The sequence below is a fragment of the Vespa velutina genome, chromosome 15 (genome assembly GCF_912470025.1).
Source record: "Vespa velutina chromosome 15, iVesVel2.1, whole genome shotgun sequence".
Classification (NCBI taxonomy): Eukaryota; Metazoa; Arthropoda; class Insecta; order Hymenoptera; family Vespidae; genus Vespa; species Vespa velutina.
In genome coordinates, this window is record NC_062202.1 from 4461779 (window position 1) to 4485027 (window position 23249).

At 29.0% G+C, this 23249-nt stretch overlaps 6 protein-coding genes across 8 annotated transcripts; 4 read left to right on the top strand and 2 right to left on the bottom strand.

Annotated features, from left to right (window-relative positions):
* The first annotated feature begins 132 nt into the window (after positions 1-132).
* LOC124954502 lies at positions 133-1245 on the top strand. Its single transcript, XM_047507538.1, has 5 exons — positions 133-156; positions 252-355; positions 533-631; positions 697-816; positions 882-1245. Exons 1-5 carry the CDS (start codon positions 133-135, stop codon positions 994-996), a joined length of 462 nt encoding a protein of 153 aa, XP_047363494.1. The 3' UTR covers positions 997-1245.
* A 127-nt stretch (positions 1246-1372) lies between these two features.
* Positions 1373-2900, top strand: LOC124954589 (DNA/RNA-binding protein KIN17). Its single transcript, XM_047507743.1, has 2 exons — positions 1373-1947; positions 2041-2900. The coding sequence occupies exons 1-2, from the start codon at positions 1542-1544 to the stop codon at positions 2799-2801; spliced, it is 1167 nt and encodes a 388-aa protein (XP_047363699.1). The 5' UTR covers positions 1373-1541; the 3' UTR covers positions 2802-2900.
* Positions 2901-4991: 2091 nt separating this feature from the next.
* LOC124954590 (S-adenosylmethionine decarboxylase proenzyme) lies at positions 4992-15126 on the top strand. Its single transcript, XM_047507744.1, has 6 exons — positions 4992-5398; positions 10325-10411; positions 13536-13662; positions 14284-14386; positions 14466-14749; positions 14824-15126. The coding sequence occupies exons 1-6, from the start codon at positions 5268-5270 to the stop codon at positions 15124-15126; spliced, it is 1035 nt and encodes a 344-aa protein (XP_047363700.1). The 5' UTR covers positions 4992-5267.
* Positions 15127-15132: 6 nt separating this feature from the next.
* LOC124954591 lies at positions 15133-18540 on the top strand. The gene has a single exon (XM_047507745.1). It carries the CDS (start codon positions 15133-15135, stop codon positions 16078-16080), a length of 948 nt encoding a protein of 315 aa, XP_047363701.1. The 3' UTR covers positions 16081-18540.
* LOC124954593 (transmembrane inner ear expressed protein) lies at positions 18049-19844 on the bottom strand. Its single transcript, XM_047507750.1, has 3 exons — positions 19702-19844; positions 19256-19601; positions 18049-19132 (listed from the first exon to the last, which is right to left on the bottom strand). Exons 1-3 carry the CDS (start codon positions 19768-19770, stop codon positions 18984-18986), a joined length of 564 nt encoding a protein of 187 aa, XP_047363706.1. The 5' UTR covers positions 19771-19844; the 3' UTR covers positions 18049-18983.
* An 18-nt stretch (positions 19845-19862) lies between these two features.
* LOC124954592 (probable actin-related protein 2/3 complex subunit 2) lies at positions 19863-22994 on the bottom strand. 3 transcript variants are annotated; one of them, XM_047507749.1, is made up of 7 exons: positions 22773-22994; positions 22237-22330; positions 21943-22042; positions 21599-21800; positions 21293-21513; positions 21010-21211; positions 19863-19995 (listed from the first exon to the last, which is right to left on the bottom strand). In XM_047507749.1, the coding sequence occupies exons 1-7, from the start codon at positions 22844-22846 to the stop codon at positions 19983-19985; spliced, it is 906 nt and encodes a 301-aa protein (XP_047363705.1). In that variant the 5' UTR covers positions 22847-22994; the 3' UTR covers positions 19863-19982. The 3 variants fall into 3 exon arrangements, with proteins under 3 accessions (XP_047363705.1, XP_047363702.1, XP_047363704.1); XM_047507746.1 differs by lacking the exon at positions 19863-19995 and adding an exon at positions 20682-20947; XM_047507748.1 differs by lacking the exon at positions 19863-19995 and adding an exon at positions 20682-20930 and having other exon boundaries at positions 22773-22992.
* Positions 22995-23249: the final 255 nt, after the last annotated feature.

Genomic DNA, 23249 nt, shown 5'->3' on the forward strand with positions numbered 1-23249 from the left:
TCTAATGCTACGTTTATAAATCCTTACTATAATTGCGATACAGTGGGAATAGTACAAAAAATCCCATATATTCAAGTTCCTTCTGAAAATAGTTTAACAGTTCATTTCTCTTCAGCTTGTGTGAAATGTGGAATGTGCATTGCTATAGCAAATCAAGTTAGCGCAAATATGTATTTTATAATTTTTATTGAATGTGTTATTATTTTTCTATTATAAATATATAATTGATATATTTTTATTCATGTTTCTAGATAAACGATACGTTATTAGAAATACATGAATCTTTGGATACTTGGTTAAATGATACAGAAGCTGTTATTCTTTTGAGAAATATTTGTAATTTTGGTTTTAAACAGTATGTAATTAACAGTATATAATTAGAATTACTGTTTTAACGTTATATAATTAGAAGAGAATATATGCCAGATTAAGTTGATAATTATTTTGATATTCTTTTTAATACTTTAATATATATATTAATATAATTTATATATGTATATACATATACATACATAACAAACATGTGTTGTAGCTACAGTTTACGAGAAATTAATGGCAAAAGATTTATTTGCGATCATGTTCCTGGTTCTACATTAGTAACATCTTCGGGTGATGGTTTATGGGAGGCACAGTAAATACTTTTATGAATATAAATATAAGTTTTATATCTAGCAATTCTCATTACATCATTTTTAGTTTGAGAGATAATTGTCATGAATATTTGAATGAAATAGACCCATTAGAATTATATCAGTATTGGCAGCAATGGTGTCACGATGATCATCAAAATTCTAATTTGATTACAATACTTTGCAGGTTTTTATAGATTTAATTACATACATTAAAGTATAATAGATATAATATTTGTGATATAATTACAGAAATGAAGCAGGAAAATTACGTGATTGCAGAAGTATGGATGATATGATCAAATATGAAATACCTTCGAAGAACTATCAAGCAAATGTAAAAATTAAAGTAGAATTCGGATGTTGAAGTACAAATGCTCATAAATTGTTTACGTATCTGTATATCAATTTTTATTTATTCGATTTATATATATATATAATATATATATACACACACACGCACGAACAACATGTATACACATTCTTATATTTGCTTTTATATAAATAAATGTACGTTTGTATAATTTAAATATAAAAGAAAATATATTATTAATATTGATAGAGCTATTATATTTCTTTTTATATTTAAAATTAATAAAGTTACTAGAATTAGGTTTATTACTTCACGAAAAACTTTTGGTTTTATTCATAATTTTTGTTATTAAAACTGATCAATTTATATCGCACCAATCAGAACGTTCTTTATATACATTTTCCTATTGGTCACAATTGAAGACGCGTCATAATAAGTACATTGAGAAAACAATATGGCGACAAAGAATTCATATAAAGATAGTGTATTTAGTATAAGTATTATAACTTTTATTAAATATTACTTATAACTTATAGAATATTGAAAAGTAAAGATAGTATATAATAGTATACAATTAACTTCGATCACCGATTATAAAAATGGGTAAACACGAAGTGGGAACACCAAAATATATTGCTAATAAAATCAAAGCTAAAGGTTTACAAAAATTACGATGGTATTGTCAAATGTGTCAAAAACAATGTCGAGATGAAAATGGATTTAAATGTCATACAATGTCCGAATCGCATCATCGACAATTGTTACTTTTTGCCGATAATGCAAGTCGTTACATGGATCAATTTTCACGTGAATTTTCTGAAGGATATTTAAATTTATTAAAAAGACAATTTGGTACCAGACGAGTTCCAGCAAATCGAGTTTATCAAGAATATATCTCAGATAGAGGTCATGTACATATGAATGCAACTATGTGGCTTACATTAACAGAATTTGTTAAATGGTTAGGTCGTACAGGCAAGTGTGTTGTCGATGAAACAGAGAAAGGTAAAGAATTTTTAATAAATCATATAGAAAGTCAATATCTTATTTTATTTAATAAATATTATATGCTATAACATTATTCTTCTTAATTTTTAGGTTGGTATATAACTTATATTGATAGAGATCCAGAAACATTAGCTGCTCAAGAAAAGAAAGTAAAAAAACAGAAAATGGATAGAGATGATCAAGAACAATTAATGAAATTTATAGAAAAACAAATCGAAAAGGGTCAGCAACAAATGTCAATCAAGGAAGAAACAGAAGAAACAATTAAAGAACCATTAATACGTCCAGATGATACTACACCTTTGGTTTTAGATATAAAATTGAAACCAAAATCTAAACCAGTTCCTGTAATTAGTTCATCTACCTCAAAGCAAAGTGAGATTTCTATTGAGTGTACCTCTTTCACAGAAGAAACACAGAAGATCCAACCGTTTATTAAGTCGGAATTAAAGAAAAATGGTAGCAATTCGAATTCAGAGAAACACAATAGAAGCGAAGGAGGTTGGCTTAGGGAAAAATTGATAGTGAAAGTAATTACCAAAAGTCTGGGTGATAAATATTATAAAGCAAAAGGTATTGTTAAGTCGGTGGAAAACTCTGGATTTGTTGCCAAAGTTAAACTTACTACACCGGAAGAAGTTGAAGGGCATTTGATAAAATTAGATCAAGAATATTTAGAAACAGTAATACCTGCTATTGGTAAAGAAGTTCTAATACTTTGGGGAAAGTACAAAGGAGAAAAAGGAATAGTGAGAAAGTTACACATAGAAGAATATACTATCGATGTTCAGTTAGAAAGAAAACTTGTTAGAACACTTCCGTATGAACAAGTATGTAAATATATTGATTGACCATCTACTATGCTCAAAATGAAAGTGATTTTTTATTGAAAAAATATTGCCATTATTAATTCGTTTAGAGATAAACAAATATATAAATTATGATTTATATTTCCTGTACATATTCTATATATCCCTTTTTGTACATTTATACAGATTTTTATATTTATGGAATCTAATGGACTTATCTTTCTTTCCTCTTAAACCAGTTGTTTACCAGAAAAAAATTTTGCTACTAATTTATTTAATTATAAATTTGACAAAATAATTGTATATAATATTTTAAGGTGCACACGTATGTGATAGCGAAATAATTTATAAATTTTAATATGCGATATTGACATCATTACTTAGAAAAATTAGTAATGTCATATATAATAATAATAATTCTGTTTTATTTTTTTATCAATATGAAAGTGAAAATAATAAATACTATTGTCAAAAGATGGTAATATGTTCTATATTTCTGCAACAGAAATTGCCCTTAAGGCTGTTCATCTCTGATTTTATAATGATTTAAGTTAACGACGAAAATAGGCGTAATTATATGAGACAGGGCCTGATTTTAAAGAATTGAATCAAGGACTCTGCTTTTTCTAATTTTTGAAAAAGCTTTATTTTCTTTGAAAAAAATCGTAAAACTAGGGTCGTAGATTAAACCTTCGTCTTTAAAAAGAGACCTTCTTTATCAAAATTGGTCAAGAATTACGCCTGTTCTCATCATTGGAATAAATGCTATGTTTTCGATATTTTTTACGAAAAAAAAGTTTTGTACCGTGGCGCCTCTCAAAATTTGCGGCAAAGGGAAGATACTCGTTCGACACTACTGATTTTCTTGAATGTATATGTTTGTTCCGTGAAGTAGCAATTGCCTGCTTGTTTGTGTACGTAAATAGCTTATGCTCAGATTTTCTGACCATTCCAAATCCAAAGAAATGCGTTTTACGATATTCGTACAAAAAAGCTACAATAACTCACACAATTACTTTAATAAGCTTCGGACAGATAATTCTATGGCAAAAATAAAGAGATACGTGTCCAATAAACGGGTTAATGAATCCAAGTTCCAAAAATGTTGTTAAATTTTGGAAAAATTTGTACTCCTTTTTATATTTTATAAATTAGAAACATAGAGATTCTATAAACAATGTGTAAAACATTAGCAAGCATTTAGATTTGTAATTCAGCAGGAATCCTAAGTTCTTGTAATATTATGTGAAGGAATCGTAAAGGTGATTCTTTTTTATTTTATCGATGTAATAAAAAATAATCAACTAATTTATTTTTTTTTTTCTTCTTTGATAATTTAGTAAGGTATTACTATCCAATCTTTTATATTTATTTTCTTCACTGATGGCTGATGTGATTTTCGCGGTGATCTGTGACACAGCAGCAGTACAATTTAATTTGATGACAAATGCATATAAAGAATATACATTTTCCAATTACTTTTCAAAAATAATCTATCAAAAAAAGATATACATATAGGAGATCAAAAAATGTGAGTTTGTAGCCTATTAACACTACTTACTTTAATCTACACGAAACCGATTATTATATACGCATGGGAGTAATATAATCAACGTAAGCTTATACACCTATACGATAGACGCATTGGTGGGAACAGTATTCCCCGCTTGCGTTTGTAGTTCCTATTTTATTCGTTGGTGAAGTCACACACGTTACGAGCGAAAGATGATGAACAGCCTTAAATATGAATATTGCCCGTATGGTTTACAATTAATGGCGCCAGAATATGAACGCATGCGCTTTTTAAAGAATATTCTTTTGCGGCAAATTTGTAAACTTCTTAACAACGTATCAAGGAAAACGTAGAAGAGAATATGACAATCGATAACTTGCATAATACAATCGTAATAAATGTTCTTCGCAAAAAAGATTTCTTGAAAAGTTATAACAAATAACTAGAAAATAAGTGATTGCCTTTGAGATGAATTATCAGAGATATGTTAACTTTCGTTATACGTATTTGTAGCTTTTTCGTAAAATAATAAACACGAAAGAGAACGTCAAAAAGGCAATTTATAGATGATTGTTACAATTAAAGGTATATCCATTGCTTGAATGCGCATGCGTATTAAAGCGTCTTTTTCATTGGTCCAATTTAGTTTTCCATACCGAAGATAGAAGGCATTATGTGTATATACGTGTTATTGGTTAGAGAGAGAAGACGAATCCACGGTTAGATGAGGAGGGAGAGTAGATAAGCACCAATACAGTTCTAAACGCGTCGCTCGACTGCTCCGGCCTATTCCGACCGTTCAGTGAAGCAAGATACGTGGTAGAGAGTGCTTGTTTCGTACGACGAATCTCTATACCGCTAAAAGAGACCAATAAAAAACGCCACTTCAAAGGAGATAAAATTGAATAAACTAAAGGGGATATTCAACGATTTGAATAAACGTGCACGCATTAGAATCGTGGTGTTCGTTGCGTTGAAGAGCGAGCCGACGAACGATGGCATCGACAAAGGACGACAACGCGGACAGCGTGCAATTTTTCGAAGGCGTAGAGAAGCTCCTCGAGATATGGTTCACCAGTAATAACGCTAAAAACAGACAACTTGGTGATCTTCGACAAATTTCTCGGTTAGTAGACATTTCGACTCGTTCTGTACGTCCTTGCCTCGCCCCTTTTCTCTGTATCTTCTTCCGTCATTGTCTTCCTTTTCTTTTGTTTTACTCACACATTCATTATTTCGTCTAGGTATATATACCCATTTACTTACCCTCGGATCCGATTAGACAGCCGCTCTATCTGCTTTCTCTGAATATAATGTTTCTCAAATAAGAATTTCTCAACGATTACTTAACTACTTTTCTTTGCGTTCAACGACAAATCGATGACAGAAAACGCGATTGTGGTATAAGCGTCCCTAATCGAAGAGGGTTGCTACTTTCGTTCGAAAAGAAACGTCCTTTTTCACACTTTATAACCAAAGCATTTAATCATCTCATTATCGTTTCTCCTCATACGACAACCGGCTTCTCTCTCTCTCTCTCTCTCTCTCTCTCTCTCTCTCTCTTTTCTCTGTTCTCTTTCTCTCTCTCCTCTCCTCTCCTCTCCTCTCCTCTCCTCTCCTCTCCTCTCCACTCGTCTCCTCTGTCTCTTTCTTTCTTTCTCGTAACGATGATCGCGAGACGAACACGACCGGCATTTCGTGACATCAGCCGCAGCTTATCGCTCTTTAATCTCACAAGCTACAAAACCACGAGATCGTTCGATGCTCTTTCCAGTTTATTCTTTTCCATTTCTTTAATGAACGCACATACTCGTTATTAAAGTGATACTTAAAAAATATCTTTGATCCATTGTCTCCTTTACTCATTCGTGATTTATATTTATAAATGTAGGTTGTAAGCAAAAAAAAAAAAAAACTAGAGAACTTTCATCCCTACTAATAATTACAAATACATTTCGTCGTACGTTTCTGTTACGTACACATTAATACATATTGTTCGTCCTTGCAATGGCTAAGATCAAACTCGTTTCATCGAGAAAATAATTCGTGCTCTTATGTTTTTCTTCTTTCTCACGTACGCCGTACTTTTCGGTAAAGATCGATGCAGCCACTTTCTCGTTCTAGTGATATACCGACTGCTGAAAAACACCGTACGACCGTTTGACTGGCCATTTAACTCTATCTGGTATAGATAAATTTTCCATTTTCAGATAATTATTATTTTAAGCTATGACGATCAAAACATATTTTATATTCTTACATTTATAAAATTGTTATTGATTTCTTTAAAAATAATTCAAATTTTCATGCAATCAATTACGATAATCTTTACATTGTTAGTGAAAAAATTTCGATATATGAAACTATGATATGACTGATCGATATTTAGTATTTAACTGATTTTTACAATTTTTACATCTCTCACACCTATCGTTTTTTTCTATACCAAATGATTTCGGATGACATTACATAATAAAAACATTAGTCGCCGGTTGAGTGCGTCATAAAGGCTTGTATTTAAGTTGGCGTCGTAGAGTAAGAGTTTATTCGATTCCGAGAAAACGAATGAACATCTAGAAGAATAGAACTCGTTTCTCTGATGTATATAGACATATATATATATATATATATATATATATATATGTGTATGTGTGTGTGTGTGTGTGTGTGTGTGTGTGTGTGTGTTTGTTTCTGTGAAACCATTTTCTGCTAATCCGAATCTCATTTTTTCTTATTTTTATTTATTTATTTATTTATTTTTTTTAAGTTAAAAATACACTCATGTGTAAGTACTTTTATTCGAAATAATGTGATATCATGAGATTAGATCGAAAACATTCGCTATGTTTCTTTCAATATTTTCTTTACACACACACATAGATACTTAAGGTTGGTCTATTTACAAAGTGACATGTTTCAAATTCGATCGTTATTGATTTCTCTGTGAAACGAACACTCTATACCATAATACGATAATTGTCATTTATTCAATCATCAAACGTACGCCGGTAAAAATAAGAAAGAGATAGATCTTCCGATTAGTAACGTAACTAAGTACTTGCTCGTTGAAATGTCTCTTCCTTTTGTTAAAATTCATTGAAATGGTCATCCTCGAGTAAGTAATAATTACATTTGACGTAATATCAAAGAATCACGTGCTTTATTATTACGAAATTTTCGATGAGCACTAAACTCCAACGAATCATCTAATTTCGTATTTCAACGGATCTTATTATACGTACATACATATGTACATATGTATTATTGTTTCACGTTCACATTTGAGAACTCTTCGTGTACGTGTACATACCTCAATTTTCTTAATACATATGTTTTTATCGTAACATACTAGTGTTATGCAACTTGAATAAATCCAAATAATCGCATTCTATTCCGTTTCGTTCTTATATTGTATACTTACAGTGATAAGCTTTATTTCTTTATCGATTATTCTTATCCGCGCGCAAAAAAAATACATTATTTTTAATGTATGCAAGATATTTCACCGATCATCTTTATCATTGATAGAATATATTCTAGAGGAAAAGATGAAAAATAGATAATAAATTGCGTATTTAATCCTGTTCTCTTACCCCTTTAACTTGCATCGATCGCACAACACACAGCAGCAGCGCCCCGCTACTTTTCCCGCTCCCCGTTCCTGTTCAACCTTTTAGCAAAATAGATTTTGTTTGTTGCCCGTCATAATCCTTGTAAAACAAAATATATAGTATTCATTGCATTTATTTGCAGGATATTACGTGACATCCAGAACAAGTATATCCATGTTACGACGATCGCCTATACCTCTCCTTTAATATAATTACAATATCGCCTTGATAAATTCGACAAAACTATATACTTTAAGTTTAATTTGAATAGATCGATATTCTGTTGACTATAGAAAATGACTATAAGCATTTATTCCCTGCAGGATCAGCTTTTAACGAGTTATAATTAAGACTATAGTTTACATTAATGAGCAATGTTACAAAACTCTTCCTTATCTATCAATAAAATGTACATCGAAAACATCTCTCTCTCTCTCTCTCTCTCTCTCTCTCTCTCTCTCTCTCTCTCTCTCTCTCTCTCTCTCTCTCTCTCTCTCTCTCTCTCTCTCTCTCTCTCTCTTTTTCTCTCTGAGAGAGTATGAGAGTAAAATTTTGAGACGAAAATTTCTCTGCCATTATTTCTCTCTGGTCATTATTTACCGAATTATTTAACAATTGACCAATTCCAAGAATAAGTAGAAAATATTTTGTAATATTTTAGAAGTGATTTGAACAGATATAAACAAAAAAAAATTCATAAAAATATATTTGATTTTGTTTTTGAGTTATAAGGAATTTTATATCGTAATAATAATTCTTTGATTATATGAACGGTAGTGTTTACGTGAAAGAATTGAGCAAAGTTTCCTACAAAGTTTTCTTTAAACATCTGGACATGTAGAAAAGAATAAAGCTGAACTCGATGAATGAGTTGTAATTTGAAAACAAAATCAAATAGGACATACGTTTATATAAACTTTTCTTATTGTTTTGGATGTACCGAAGCCACCGATAAAATATTTCTTTATATATTCTGGGACATTCTGTGTATATACACTCATACGCACACGCACGCATATATAAAGTGGTTATATAATATATGTATGTATACCACTCATCTTTTCAAATTGTTTCATTTGACTCTTCTTCCCGTGTCACGTAATAACGTTGTATCTTACAAATTCGTATAAGAAAAAAAGATGATGCATTTTATATATATATATAAAACATGATTGAGACGATGCCAAAAGAATTTTTTTCTTTTTTATTCTTTCTTTTTCATTTTATTTTATTTTTATGTTATTTATTTCTGAAGCATTCTTAGTAACTTTAATGTACATTCGATTCAAAAGTTCTTTTAAAAATATGCACCGGCTACGTCAAAGGGCAAGTGTGTAACACACGAGCTCCGCGGGATGAGCATTAATCGATTGTAAAGAATAAAATGAAATACCTCTTCAACGTTCTCGAGACCATTGGAAAACTCTCGAGGATATTCGCTTCTATTTATATTATAAATATGTTTAAAAAAACCTCGGAAACTTATTACACGCTCAATGAACGCGTCGATCCACGGATGATACACGTCGTTTCATCCGTGAATCGACATCACAAATTTGAATGTTTCGTAAACAAAAAAAAAAAAAAAAAAAAGGAAATCTCTTCATATGCAATATAATTCTAGATAAAATTAAACAATAATTGTTACTCATTAAAATAGTTCAGAAATACGTCACGAGATAATTATAAGTAATTTTTTATAATATTCTATTGATGAAAGATAATAATACAATATTATAGGCGATAATAATTATTCGTTAGTCTTGGAGATAATGTAAAAAATTATTTGAGTTCACAGATCTCCTCCTGTTTTCGAAAAAAATTTTTTCCTGCTTTTTTTTTTCTTTTTCTTTACAGAAATACGAGAAAATCCGATTGCCACGTGGAAGTGTCTTAATGATTTATTATTTCATTTGATAATCATGGTAATAATTTCTGATCCAATCATTAAAGCAAAGATTCACCAGCTGACATTACTCGATTTTTAAAGAATGCAGTTTTATAAATGTTCGCCACAGTTTTATCCTCCTATTATGTAATTCGATAAATAATATTAATGAGCCGTTTGTGTATCAATGACTCGTGAAAGGCTTGAAGGAGACTTCAAGTTCAAGGGGGGGGGGGGGCGAGAGAGCGAGAGAGAAAGAGGTGGGGGAGATGTAAAAGACAACGATTATGTTCTCCTTGCAGTCAGAATGAATGATGCATCATCGATTAGCATACTGGTGTTGTAGCTTGCTTATATATATATATATATATAAAAGTGAATACTATCATAAATTGCTTAAGACGATGATGATAATAATAATAGCGTTTTCTATGTCGTTCGTTTTTATTAATCGTCTCAAAATTGTTTTTAAAATAAATTATCCTAAAAATAAAATGCAATTAGAGAGAGAACTAATTTTGTTAATTAAAGGAATTATTATTTTGATTTTCAGGCAAAAATGGGAATCCCTGTTGAAGATCGTTAGATGCGAAATTATCAGCTTCTGCCGCAATGATCAAGTAGATGCCTATGTGCTCAGGTAATTGAAAGTTTGCATTAATAATAATTATATGATGCATGTATAATTTAATTATTGAAAACAATCGTAATAGTTCTACGTTTCATTTTGACCGAATTCGCGAAAGATTTGTTCGTTCGAGATCAAACTTTCTATCGAACTGATAATTCGCAAAGTTTTACAAATTTATTTTTTTACAAACAAAATCAACTCTCTTTTTATCTTTTATTTATTTATATTACTGTACATACCTTTATTATCTCATCGAGTTGCGCCTGTAAAAGTATCCTGTCCGATCTGTTAGATCTTATGTCACTTTGAGTACGATGAAAGTTTAAAAAAGGATATGTAATGTAAAAATTTAAAAACAACTAACACCAAGTTGAATTAAAAACCTAAAATAACTCGGATTTCAATAGGATATTAATCTACATTTGCATATTTTTCTAAAGATTAATATATCTTTCGTATAGAAATGATAATTTGTAAATGATTTAATTTGTAAACAATACAATCGAGATACTCGAGTCGAACTTTGATTAAGATAAACGTGATATTTTTTAAAGATAAGCTTTTATCTGCTTTTGATATTTGTACTGTAGTATGTATGTATATACATTTTTCCTTATTTCATACAATTAATTTTAGAGCTTTATTAAAATAAATCAACTAATCGGTTATAGATAAAATCCAAGTTCGACTTCATTCATAGAACTCCAACATTCTTTCCAACGCGGGCATATATATGATTAATTTTGTGATTAAACTTAATATAAGAAAGAAAATGGATTTAACTAATAACAATTCGATTATTTTAATGGCACAATGTAAATGGCTATTACAGCGAGGTTGTATATTTATTAAGCATTAATGTTATAACAAAGATAGATGTTCTGTTTTTTGACTAATAAAATACAGTGCTTTAGAATATATAATGCTTCAGTTGTTTTTTAACGCTTACGCTTCTTCGTTAACAAACCAAAGTTATTATTATATGATAATCATCGTACTTATAATTAATAGGAATGTAAAAGTATCCTCGCTGAAGTAGCCGAAGAAGCGATTAATTTGCTAATACTTTATCACGATGCCAATGCTATGTCTTTCTGCAAAAATCAACGTTTTTATGTTCGATGCACGAATTGATGTTCAATTAATTATTAACGATAACGTGTTACAACTAAGGCACTTTGAGTTCTTTTATCCTTTCTTTTTTCTTCTTTCCTTCTTTTTTATTTCTTCTTTCTTCTGCAAAGCATACAGAGATAAACGCTTCTAAATTAAATGTTGAAACGATATTTCCTAAGAAGCAAAGGTCGCTTTGATAAACTCGTAAATACGATAGCAAAACGTTTATCGTTTCAGATTGATTTACAGAGTCCCTATTAGTTTATTAGACCAAATTTGTTTTAAATCCGAATAATTCCTTTTGTAATAAGGACAAATTTAAAAAAATAAATGATAATCGAGCCTTATCAATTGCAATGAGAGATAAATGCATACGTCTAAGAGATTGTCCTGAAAGAATCAACAATGTTACTAAAGATTAAGATAAAGACGTTTAAATGAATCATATCAATTACAAACGATGCGATAATAGTAAAGAAACAGGTATAGAAACATAATAGTAAGAGTGTCACAAATATAGGTAGGAGAGTAAAGATTCGTTTTATATTTGATAAAATCGTTAATAACCAATTAACAATGATTAATACGTAATACTGATACATAACGTAGCGCTATAATTTATTTCTTGTTTATCATATTTATTTTTAGCAATCTACATTAGAGATAACATTATTATATTATTACTTAGTAGTCAATCTTATCGTTCTCTCTTGTCACTGAAAATCTCGGGTCAACGTCCCCTCTTTCGTGAAATGGTAAATCGTCGATAACCTTTAAGAACATTATTTTTAATTTTAGGCAAAGAGTTCATTATTTTTCGATAGAGATATCATTTTTCTCGTAGAAAAAGGATACAAATGGAATATCCAAGACGGAATAATCTTTTGAACAATTCTTGGAGTTGTTCTCTTTCTTTCGATCCAAATGATATATATATATATATATATATATATCTTATATATATATATTATTTGGAGATATATATATATATATCTATATCTATATATATATAGATATAGATAGATATATTTATAAGGTAGCTTTGTATCATAGCTTAATATCTGTTAAGACTACGTCGCTCAAATGCACAATAATTCGAAATTCATTCGAAAAAAAGATATTTTATCATGAAATACCTTTATCCGTGTCTAGCTAAAAGCAGTTTAACTTAAAACTAAAAATATAACTGACCAGTGGACGCCAACTAAATATCTTTTAATAACTTTCATTCTTCGATGACCTTCTTGTCATTCCCGCGCTTAGTATTTAAATGGCGATGAAAATGATTCTCCTTTTAAGAAATATTTCGAGAAATATTTTCGACTGGTTGCGATAAATTAACGTTTATCAATTAACCCTTGATATATTCATTTAACCATTCATCGAACTCTTCCGATTTGTTTTATTTTTTTTTTCCTTCTATTAAAAGGTATCCGTTCACGTTTAAATTCAAATTATTTTGCAACCAGTAGTTCTTTTTTCGTATATTGAGATTGATATATTCATAAGTTCTATGTAGATTATGTACAATACATATTGCATGAATGATTGTGTAAAAGAAAACATAAAATTATTTTCTCATTTCATTAACTCTTTTAAGAATTCTGTTTCAATAATTGTAAGTAATCTAACATAATCGACTGCATGCCGTCATTATCTTTTCGTAAATTTTGTTTATGCTAGCTACATATCTCAAAATTTTGTTATTTACTAATTATTGGCATGATTTCATCGTTTTCCTAGAAAGATAATTTTATATATATATATATATATATAAAATTATAAAGATATATATAAATATTATCTTTTTAAAAAGCATTATGCAAATTGCTTCATGAATTAGCACATTTCGATTGTTATTAGTATCACGAATAACGTGATTGCAATGCATCAAGAGATTCTCATTTGTTTGATTATATGTATATTATACCAAATAAATGAGGATATTTAAAATATTTAATATGCAATATATTTTATTAAATATATATCTAAAATAAAATAAATTTTATATTTGCAGTGAAAGTAGTATGTTCCTATCAAAGCGCAGACTTATCTTGAAAACATGTGGTACTACAACACCTTTACAATGTTTGGAGCCTCTCCTTAAGCTTGTCGAACAATACACCGGATTTGACGAAGTAGAGGTATGTTTGGATTTATACAAATATTGTCCGTCTTTATAAATGGTTTAATTACCTGAATGGTTATGAACCATTGGTCATTGGACTAAAAAATGATTTCCTGTCCTGAAAATGGTTTGCACAGATAATTTCAAAGATTATATATTGAGAAAAAATTTGACATACAGGATTGTTATTTAAAAAATTATGATTTGATCCGTACCTTTTAGTCAAGATTCCCGAGCGGAAGGTTTACGGATACTACATTAGTCTCTGCCGTAATAGACACAAATGAAGCACATTTGATTTATGTTTTCAAACAAATGTGTATAATATATACTATTTTCAAAAAAATATATAATTTTCTGCAAGAATGTAGAAGATGAAAGTACTTGACTATATAACTTGACCTAGTGCATAGTTGAGTGATATCTCTGTATATAGAAAAGCTCTGACATACAAAATATATCTTCACCTCCTAGTTTATTGATCTCTCTAAGTCATGATATACTATGCGTAAAATTAATTTGCATTGATATATAAGTGCTACTAACAATGCAATAATTAAAAAAAAATCTAATAAACTTATTCTCAAGCACGCATTCATTATAACTGCATTAGTTTTTCCTATTTTATTTGTTTCAGGATCTCTTCTATTCGCGCAAGAATTATAAACGGCCAGAGTTACAAATTTCACCGCATCATGCATTCGAAGAAGAGGTTGCCTTACTCGACACGTATTTTCCCGGTAATAAGATATAACTTTAATTAAATATAACATATTGAATATCTATCTGTGATATTAAAAAAGGAATCAATTATTTTAGATGGAGAAGCCTACTGTTTGGGATCTATCAACACAGATTGTTGGTATTTATACACTCTAAATAGAGAAAAATCCTTACAAGAAAAGGCAGAACCAGATCAAACTTTAGAGATTCTCATGACTCATTTAGACCCTGATGTAATGGCCATTTTTACACGAGATATGTGTTCTTCTGCTGCCGAAGCTACTCAAAAATCAGGAATCGATAAACTCATTCCCAATATGATCATAGATGATTTTTTATTTGAACCCTGTGGTTATTCCATGAATGGTATTTCCAAAAGCGTAAGGATCTATAATATAGAATATATCCTCTACTACATATATTATTTCATTATAATGATTGATTTTTTTTCTAGGGAAGCTATATGACTATTCATATTACACCAGAACCAGAATTTTCTTATGTTTCATTTGAAAGTAACATTCCTGAAGCTTCTTATGAAGAGATAATACGGCGTGTACTTAACACATTTAAACCTGGCAAATTCGTTGTAACTATCTTTGCCAACAAGGAATCTATTGCTGCTAGCTGTCCACGCGAGCTGGAGCAGAACGATTATTTGAATTCTTCTGAAGCTTGGCTACGTACCGACGCGCAGTATTGTCGTTTCAAAAATTATGATTTGACCTGTGCATTTTATTCAAGATTCCCGAGCTGAGGGTTCATGGACGCTTCATTAGTCCCTGCTATGACAGGTACAAATGAAGCGCGGACTCTTTCCTATATTCTTTCACCTATCGATTCTTCACCTTTATCACATCCTTTAAATAATTTGGAAACCACTAGTGAATCTATTAACTTAGTACCAAAATTATCAAATTTCAATTCAAAAGGCATTGCTGTATCAGTTTCATATATGACAGAGAATAATGAAAGAAAGAATAGTGAGAGCACCATAAAAAATTGTGAGATTACTCAGAAAAATACCATATCCTCTTCCACATTTGCTTGTCACTCTATGTCAATCGATATAGAAAAACAGAAATCCCAGACATCTATCGTTACGCAATCAGATACGAGATCGAACGATGGTTATTGTATCAGTACTAAAAAAACTAATAATGTTCAGTGTTTTCGTTCTATATCATCACCGCAGTTGACTATTAAACCGCTAACACGTTCTAAGGTCTATCGGAAAGCGTCACTAAAATCTTCTACAAATAAATCAAGTTTACAGTCTGATCTCTCTAACTTTACAATAGACAACTTCAATGCTGTTTCTAATCTAACAGCAATGAATACTGCTAATAACAGCAAATGTATCTTATCAAAAGCAAATAAGTACAGAAAGACACCCGAACAATGTCCCATCCAAAGCGACACATGCAGAAAGGCCAAGGAAAACGACATCGGTATTGCAAATTCAAAAAACAAGTGGAATATCGAAGACGTTCATATAACATGTAATCCATTATCAACGCCGTATCCATATTCGACGCCTTGTAAGAAGACAGCGAGTGGAACGGTAACAGAATCGCAAGACGAGGAACCAAAGAGTCGTAGTTGTGGAAGTTTCTTACCAATCCTCTCGTTAATTCCTCAAACAGTTATCGGCTTTCAGTATTTGAGCCCAAAAATGAAGTTCTCTTGGTGGCGTAACAAGATATCGTGAAGGCACGCTTAAACGACCGTTTGGCGCGATGTCCGCTTGAAAGTAGCGGGGCAACGACGACTCGATGCCGATCGGTCGAAATAGCAGTACAACTACAAAAGAACCTCTTTTACCTCGTAGCGAGTTCCCTACTCTTTTTCATCAATTAGAGGAATCCTGTTAACGTTACACTCGCACGTCACAAAATCTATCGCCCTTAACCCGTTTAACATGATGATATAGGGTCGTAGAGGAAAGCGCATGCAGCTAGAAATTATTAACGAGCATAAGTAGTTATTTAATTATGCCGTAAAAAGAGAGAAAGAGAATGAAAAAGAAGAATAAACAAGAAAAGGAGGAGCAGAAAGTGAGTGAATGCGAGAAAAAATTTTGTGTGTTTGTTGTTGTTTGTTTGTTGCTTGCTTGCTGCGCGCACGTGTTGTGTGTGTGTGAGAAAGAGAGAGAGAGAGAGAGAGAAAGAGAGAGAGAGAGAGAGAGAGAGAGAGAGAGAGAGAGAGAGAGAGAGGTTGTTCACGATGCATATATTTTCGGTTTTTTGCCGATTACAGTCTGTATTTTGCATGATTGTGCTACGTTACGTTAACTACGATGCTGGATCCTCTAGTCCATGAAGTATTCTTTTCTTAGACTGCATTCACGTTATAGGCAATGATCTCCATTATCTTTTTTACCAAGAAAATAATGCGAACAAAATTTTTTCTCGTACAACGCGCAATTAGCTTATTTTGTTTGTTGTTCATAAAAAAAAAAATAATAAAAAAATAAAAAAAAAGAAAAAATTCACAACGTACCGAGAGAGAAAGAAAAAGATTTATTGCAATGATCTTTATGAAACTCTTTCCCTCCCTTTTCGTTGTGTTAATCAAAAGTACGAATGATACCGTAAGTAGAATCTTGGCATAATTTTTTTTTTTTTTTCTTTCACAGACTCGCGTTGTAATCAAAAGATCATCTTACTTTCCATTCATTGTTCGCAATCAATTTTTTAATAAATATATTACGATAGTTATATTTCTAAACAAATATGTCTAAGAGATGATATCAAAGTAAGGTATCATATTAGCAAAAATAAAAAAGAAAATAAACAGTATATGATAGTGTACAAATTTAAGAATTACATCGATATATCTCTGATATGCTTTATGCCGATTCTGATATACCAGGAATGCTCGATTTGTGATAAGTATAATAAGTCACGTGATTTATTTTATAAATTTTCTTTAAGTATATATTTTTGTAAATAGTTATTTATAAAATTTTTAATGAATAATTTAACGGTTCCATTTTTTACTGTAATAATTTAATTGTAATGTATTCAAAGAGAAAATGTGTGTGCTCACTTAATTAACACACGTGAGCAACTATTGCAATATTGTCTTCGCAAAATATGGTCATTCCTGGCGTATGTTCTACTGATTTAAGAAATAAAACTGAATTCGTTATTAAATTTAGCTAGTTAAAAATAGTTCAAATTTTACGATAGTCATTCCTGTGTATATGATTATAATTCTTTTGCCCTATTTATAGTATGTTCATAACCCTGCGAAAAATGATGAAAAACTTAATAAATCATGATTCTTTATTTCGAAAAATATATCAAACGCATGTAAAGGGAAAAAAAAAAAATGTAAAATCGTGATCTGCTTATTATTTTGATATAATTTGAAAGTACTAATATCTACTTAATAGAGTACAATATCAGTTAATGTGTTAGTTTTCTTTTCACCTAGTTCTACAATATTATTGCAGTTAATATAAATCCAGATACAAAAGAGATTTCGACCCAATTCGTTTTTTAAACCGTTTGTTTTATAACTTGTAATTAATAAATAATTTATGAGTTTGTATTTTGTTGTATTTTTTATTTAAATGAAATATTAGCATCTATTTTTATGTATTTTTTCACAAGGAAGCTTTATAAAAATACAGCTAATAATAATTATGATAAAGTCTGGATATTCTTAATAAAATTATATAGAATAATTATAAAGGAATGTTAACAAATTTATTGGTATATTTTACACATCAAAACTAAGACAAAAGTCCTAATGAAAAGTCAGAGTTCAAAATGAATATATCGTATAATTAATTACTATTTACTAATTTCTAAATCTATTAGAACATACATGTTCTATGTATTCCCGCAGTTATTATAAATCTAGAACTTTTCTTTCAATTGTGATGCATAATATATGCTTCTGAATTTTTAGATATCCCTGTAAAATTATCCTGTATAAAATTCTAATCTTTTTTCAAATCTTTCTCTCAATGCACGAAAAATATTTAATTAGTTATGAGATAGTGAAATAGAGATTATAAATACATTTGAACATTACTTGCAGAATTGGACAAAATAAATGTATTAACAATCATAATGGAAATATATATATGACTTATAATACTTACTGTGATCACTTCGCCTTTTAAATAAAATTTATTTATGGCTATATATATAGCGCATATAAATTGATTTTACTTTAAAAAATTTAAATAGATTTACTTTTGTAATGAAAGCAGCCAATTAATAATATAATAATGTTAAATATATACACATATTATTGTAGATAATATACATCATAGTATCATTGAGTGGTCTGAACTACATAATTCGTGACTACAAATTACTGTTGCATGCGAGGTAATATAATTTCTGTACTATATCTATAAAATAAAGCTTATATTTAGTCAACTTATTTTTATTGGAGTTAGCTTGTTCACTCTGAAATAATATATTGCACTTTCTGAGTATTTATTTTATATTACAATTGATATTTTTTTCATAAAAATAAGCTTATTTTTCTTCAGTAAAATAAACAAATAATCGAAAAAGGTATCGTAAAATATACATTATAATGTCACTTATATTAGAAATTTTAAATTATGTTATCACTATCAATGCACTTTCATTTATTAAGATGGTCACGCATACCAGTAAATATAGTATTAATCCGTTTTTGTGCAATTTGTTGAGGTCTGTTATTTGCAATTTTTTCATGTTCTTTTTGCAATTGATATGCTTGTGCATCAAATTCATTACGTATTTTTTCTAATGCTAATAACACAAAAAAGATGTACTACATTAAACTTGATCAAAAAAGAAGTACGTCACAATTCATATATTTGTTTCTTTTTTATTTTTTTATGAAAACATCTATAAAATAAAAATCTTATTTACCTTTTTGTAAATTCATCTCATCCATATCTGAATTATTTATTTTCGATAATTCCTTTCTAAAATTTTTTGTTATTTTCTTTCGAATATAATCTGCTTCTATCTCTTGTTTTGTTCTTGGTATCCTGAATCGAATACAACAGCATAATCCAATTATTATGCTAAGTAAAATAGATAAAATTATTCCTGCCAATTGCCAAACGCGAAATCCTGCTAAAGTTTCATCTTCAAGCCATTCTTCAACACCACTTTCGACACAGTCACCTGGACTTATAGCAATTTCATTTGCAGAACATGGCGAAATACTGGATGATGATAATAAAACTGATCCGACAGTGGTCTGGTTCATCTCCATTTTCATAAATTATATAAGTATATACTTAAAATAAATCATACAAATTTTAATATTTAAAAGTATTAAAACTACATATTTCAATTATTTTACATACCTTTAACGAAACTAAAATCTTTAATAGAATATTATCAAAATATACGTTATGAATGGAAATGCATGTCATTTATAAACAATTATTATTGTATTCCATAGAATATTTTTGTACACATGCTATAGGTATTCACTCTAAAAGAATGCTTATGACTGAAGCATTAAGAGCAATACAATGTTATTTTATATTAGTGTTAGATGAATGGGTGTGGTTATTAATGAATACCTTCATTTGGCACTCCCTATTTTACACCCTGTATGGTTTTTTTTTGATTCTATGCTTTTTCAGAAATCAATACTAGAGAAAAAATCAATTTATAGAAATATTTTAATAGAAACATGAAGGTTCCATAAAAATTCATTTAAAATTATATTTAAAATTAATATATATATATATATATATATATATTAAAGGTATATATATATATATAACACCTTTTTATTATTATATAATAATCTGTTATATAATAACTAAAACTAGACAATAAAAATAATTATTTATTAAAAAACAATATTGTAATTAAAAAAATAATGGCATGGGCTCATATTATTCAACAATATCTATTAAGTAAAGTAATCTTACCCCAATTGATTTTCTTCATTATTTTTTATAAAGTACAGTCGAATTGTTGGATAAATCAAGTTTACTTTAAATTATTCAAAGCCCAGACTTATGTGCTTTATGCAAATATTATTAATGAATTTTTAATAGATAAGACAACATATTAGAAAATCGTATAAACCTGCTTTTAACAAATCATTCTGAATTTCTTTGATTAATTTCATGACTAATGATATTCTGTGAAATATTTTATCAAAAATCAAAATATATTGTAATAAATAGCATTACATAATTAGTATACCTTTTATAGATTTTCCAACTTAATAAAAATATTTATAAAAATTTGTTTAAAAAATTATAATTAAAGTAATTTAATAAAAAGTTTGAAATAATTTATCAATATATTTTCAGGATCGTAAACATATGCTTAAAATCTTTCATTGTTTTAAAAAAATTACATTTGATCTTATACATGGAGAACTTGTGGTTTACTAATTTCATAAGACAGTAATCAAGCCTTTGTTAATAAACCATATACTGTATACCAAAAACTAAGAATTGTCAGCAAAATTATGAGATAAATGAAACATTTCATTTATCCCGCGTTTAAAACTGTTTCAGTATTGTTAACTTTTATATGAACTCATTCTTTCCTTATGAATGTCCGACCACTGTAAAAATGTAAGATCTAAATATTTTATAATTTTGAAAATATATTATATAATAATATAAACATAATGAAATACTCACGTAATTGTTTTCTTTTCAGTACTTTTTGTTTGAGATCTTGCGCGATTGAGTACTTTTAGAAAATCTGTAGTTTTAGTACGCATACGTGAATGAATATAAACTTTACTACACTTAATGTGATAATGTAAGTAATTTCTGAACATGTGTATTAAATCAATAGTATTATTACGTGCTTCTCTGTTCGTATGCCGAGGAAATAATACTAAAAACAAATAAATTATAAAATGTAATATGAAAAATTCTAATGATTCTAAATCATGTTAAAATTAAAAAATATCTTTACCAAATGTAATATATCCAATGCAATCTCCTACTGCTGCTTCAGAATCCTGCAGTTCTAATGGGGGTTCTCGATGATTAAATAGAACTTGTGGTGCTGTATGGCTAGCACGTCTACCTTCTTTTAATTCTTGTAAAAATAATTTTCCAATAACCATATCATCCTCATCTTTAAATATAGTACTGAATACTACAGTCACTCTGTCACTTTTAGCTTCCACGTACCTTAAATTAAAGAAGATATTGCAGAGAATAAGTTAAATTTATCTTGCTTTGTTTATGATGATTCATATGACATTTATATGCTCACATAGTTTCCTGATCTCTATATTGAATAACTGCTCTCTTTTGAACTTGTGTACCAGGAGAATCATAATATTCTTCCTGAAAATCAAAGTATTTTTCAAACACACTTGCAAAGCAATGCCTTTTTAATAGACCAACTTTCTTCACTAAAGCTTCCCAATCCTCTGGTAAATTTTCCAAATCTATCAAAACTGATACATTATAACCTAAAAACATAAGAAAAACATAAAGAGTTAAAATACAACTGAAACCATTGATTGTTGTAGATATGTTCTCTCTAATTCTAGTTTCTCTCTCTTTCTCTCTCACACACATACCTATCGAAAGATATAATATAAAAAATGTTACCACTTTCTGGAGCAATAAGATGAGGACCATATTCTCGTTTCAGTAATTCATCTGCTCCATGTTCTTGCAGTTGTTTATAAAATTTAAGTAAAATACTAATCTGTAAAAAGATTTTTCATAAATTAATTAATGTTGGATTTATCATAAACGTATGTATATTCATATACATATACATACATATATGTAATTTACGTAAGAAATATAAATATATTTTTTAAAATATAAATATTTGATCTATATCTGTCTATATAAATAAAATGTGTCTTACAAATCACATCTATTATATTAACTTACTCTAATTTTTGACTTGTCACCACTTAAATTTGAAATATGGAATAAAACACCATCAAAATCTGCTATAACCACGTCCGTTGACTCCGGTTTATGTCTGCAATTAAGGAATAATATACTATGTTATAAATTATTCTAAATTTAATATTATATACTAAATGCAACAATGAAATAACTGGCTTATAATTGAAAAAAATATATAGTTCCTTTTTTTTCTTTATAAAATCATAATCTTTTTTTTATTAGATACCTGAATGTTATTGATTAATATTCATACACATTTACACAAACTAATATGCAATAAACCAATAAATGTCAATACAAAATGTTATATTACTTTTACCTTTATTTCAAAAGGAGTAAATTCAATCTAATCACATATTTAATAAATATTTTATTATATATATATTTCTTCGTAATAATCGAATGAATTTGTTGAACACTAACGTGGACACCGCCCTAATTCATAATCTTTCATAAACCTCTTACAATTATACTATAAAATACTTAAATTTAAATGAACAAAACATTGTACTTACCCTGATAAGGCATTTTTTATTTTATTCGTTAATGTTTCTTCTAGTATCCTGTTATGTATCTCAAGCAAAATCATTATAGTATTTAATTCTAAATAATTACAATATTATAGTACAATAATTAACAATTATCTACTGACTGATTTAACCATGTATACCGATTCATATATACGGCTCTGCCTAATTCTAATCTCCACTTTGGCCACAGATTATACATAATAGATTGGTATGTCTCTGTTGTATAGTGAGTAAACGATTATTGCTACATTGGAAATCGGATTTCATGTTTAACGCCATTTTGAAATTTTAATAACATTTTTAGAACTATTACAATCATCAACTTTAATTTTTTGTTATTTAGTAATTATATACTTTCAAATACAATGTCAATATAATACCTTAATATATAGCAATTAAAATGTAGGTTACTCCTTCAATGCAAATCTAGCACTAGTAGCGCTAGTGTTTCTTTATCAATTT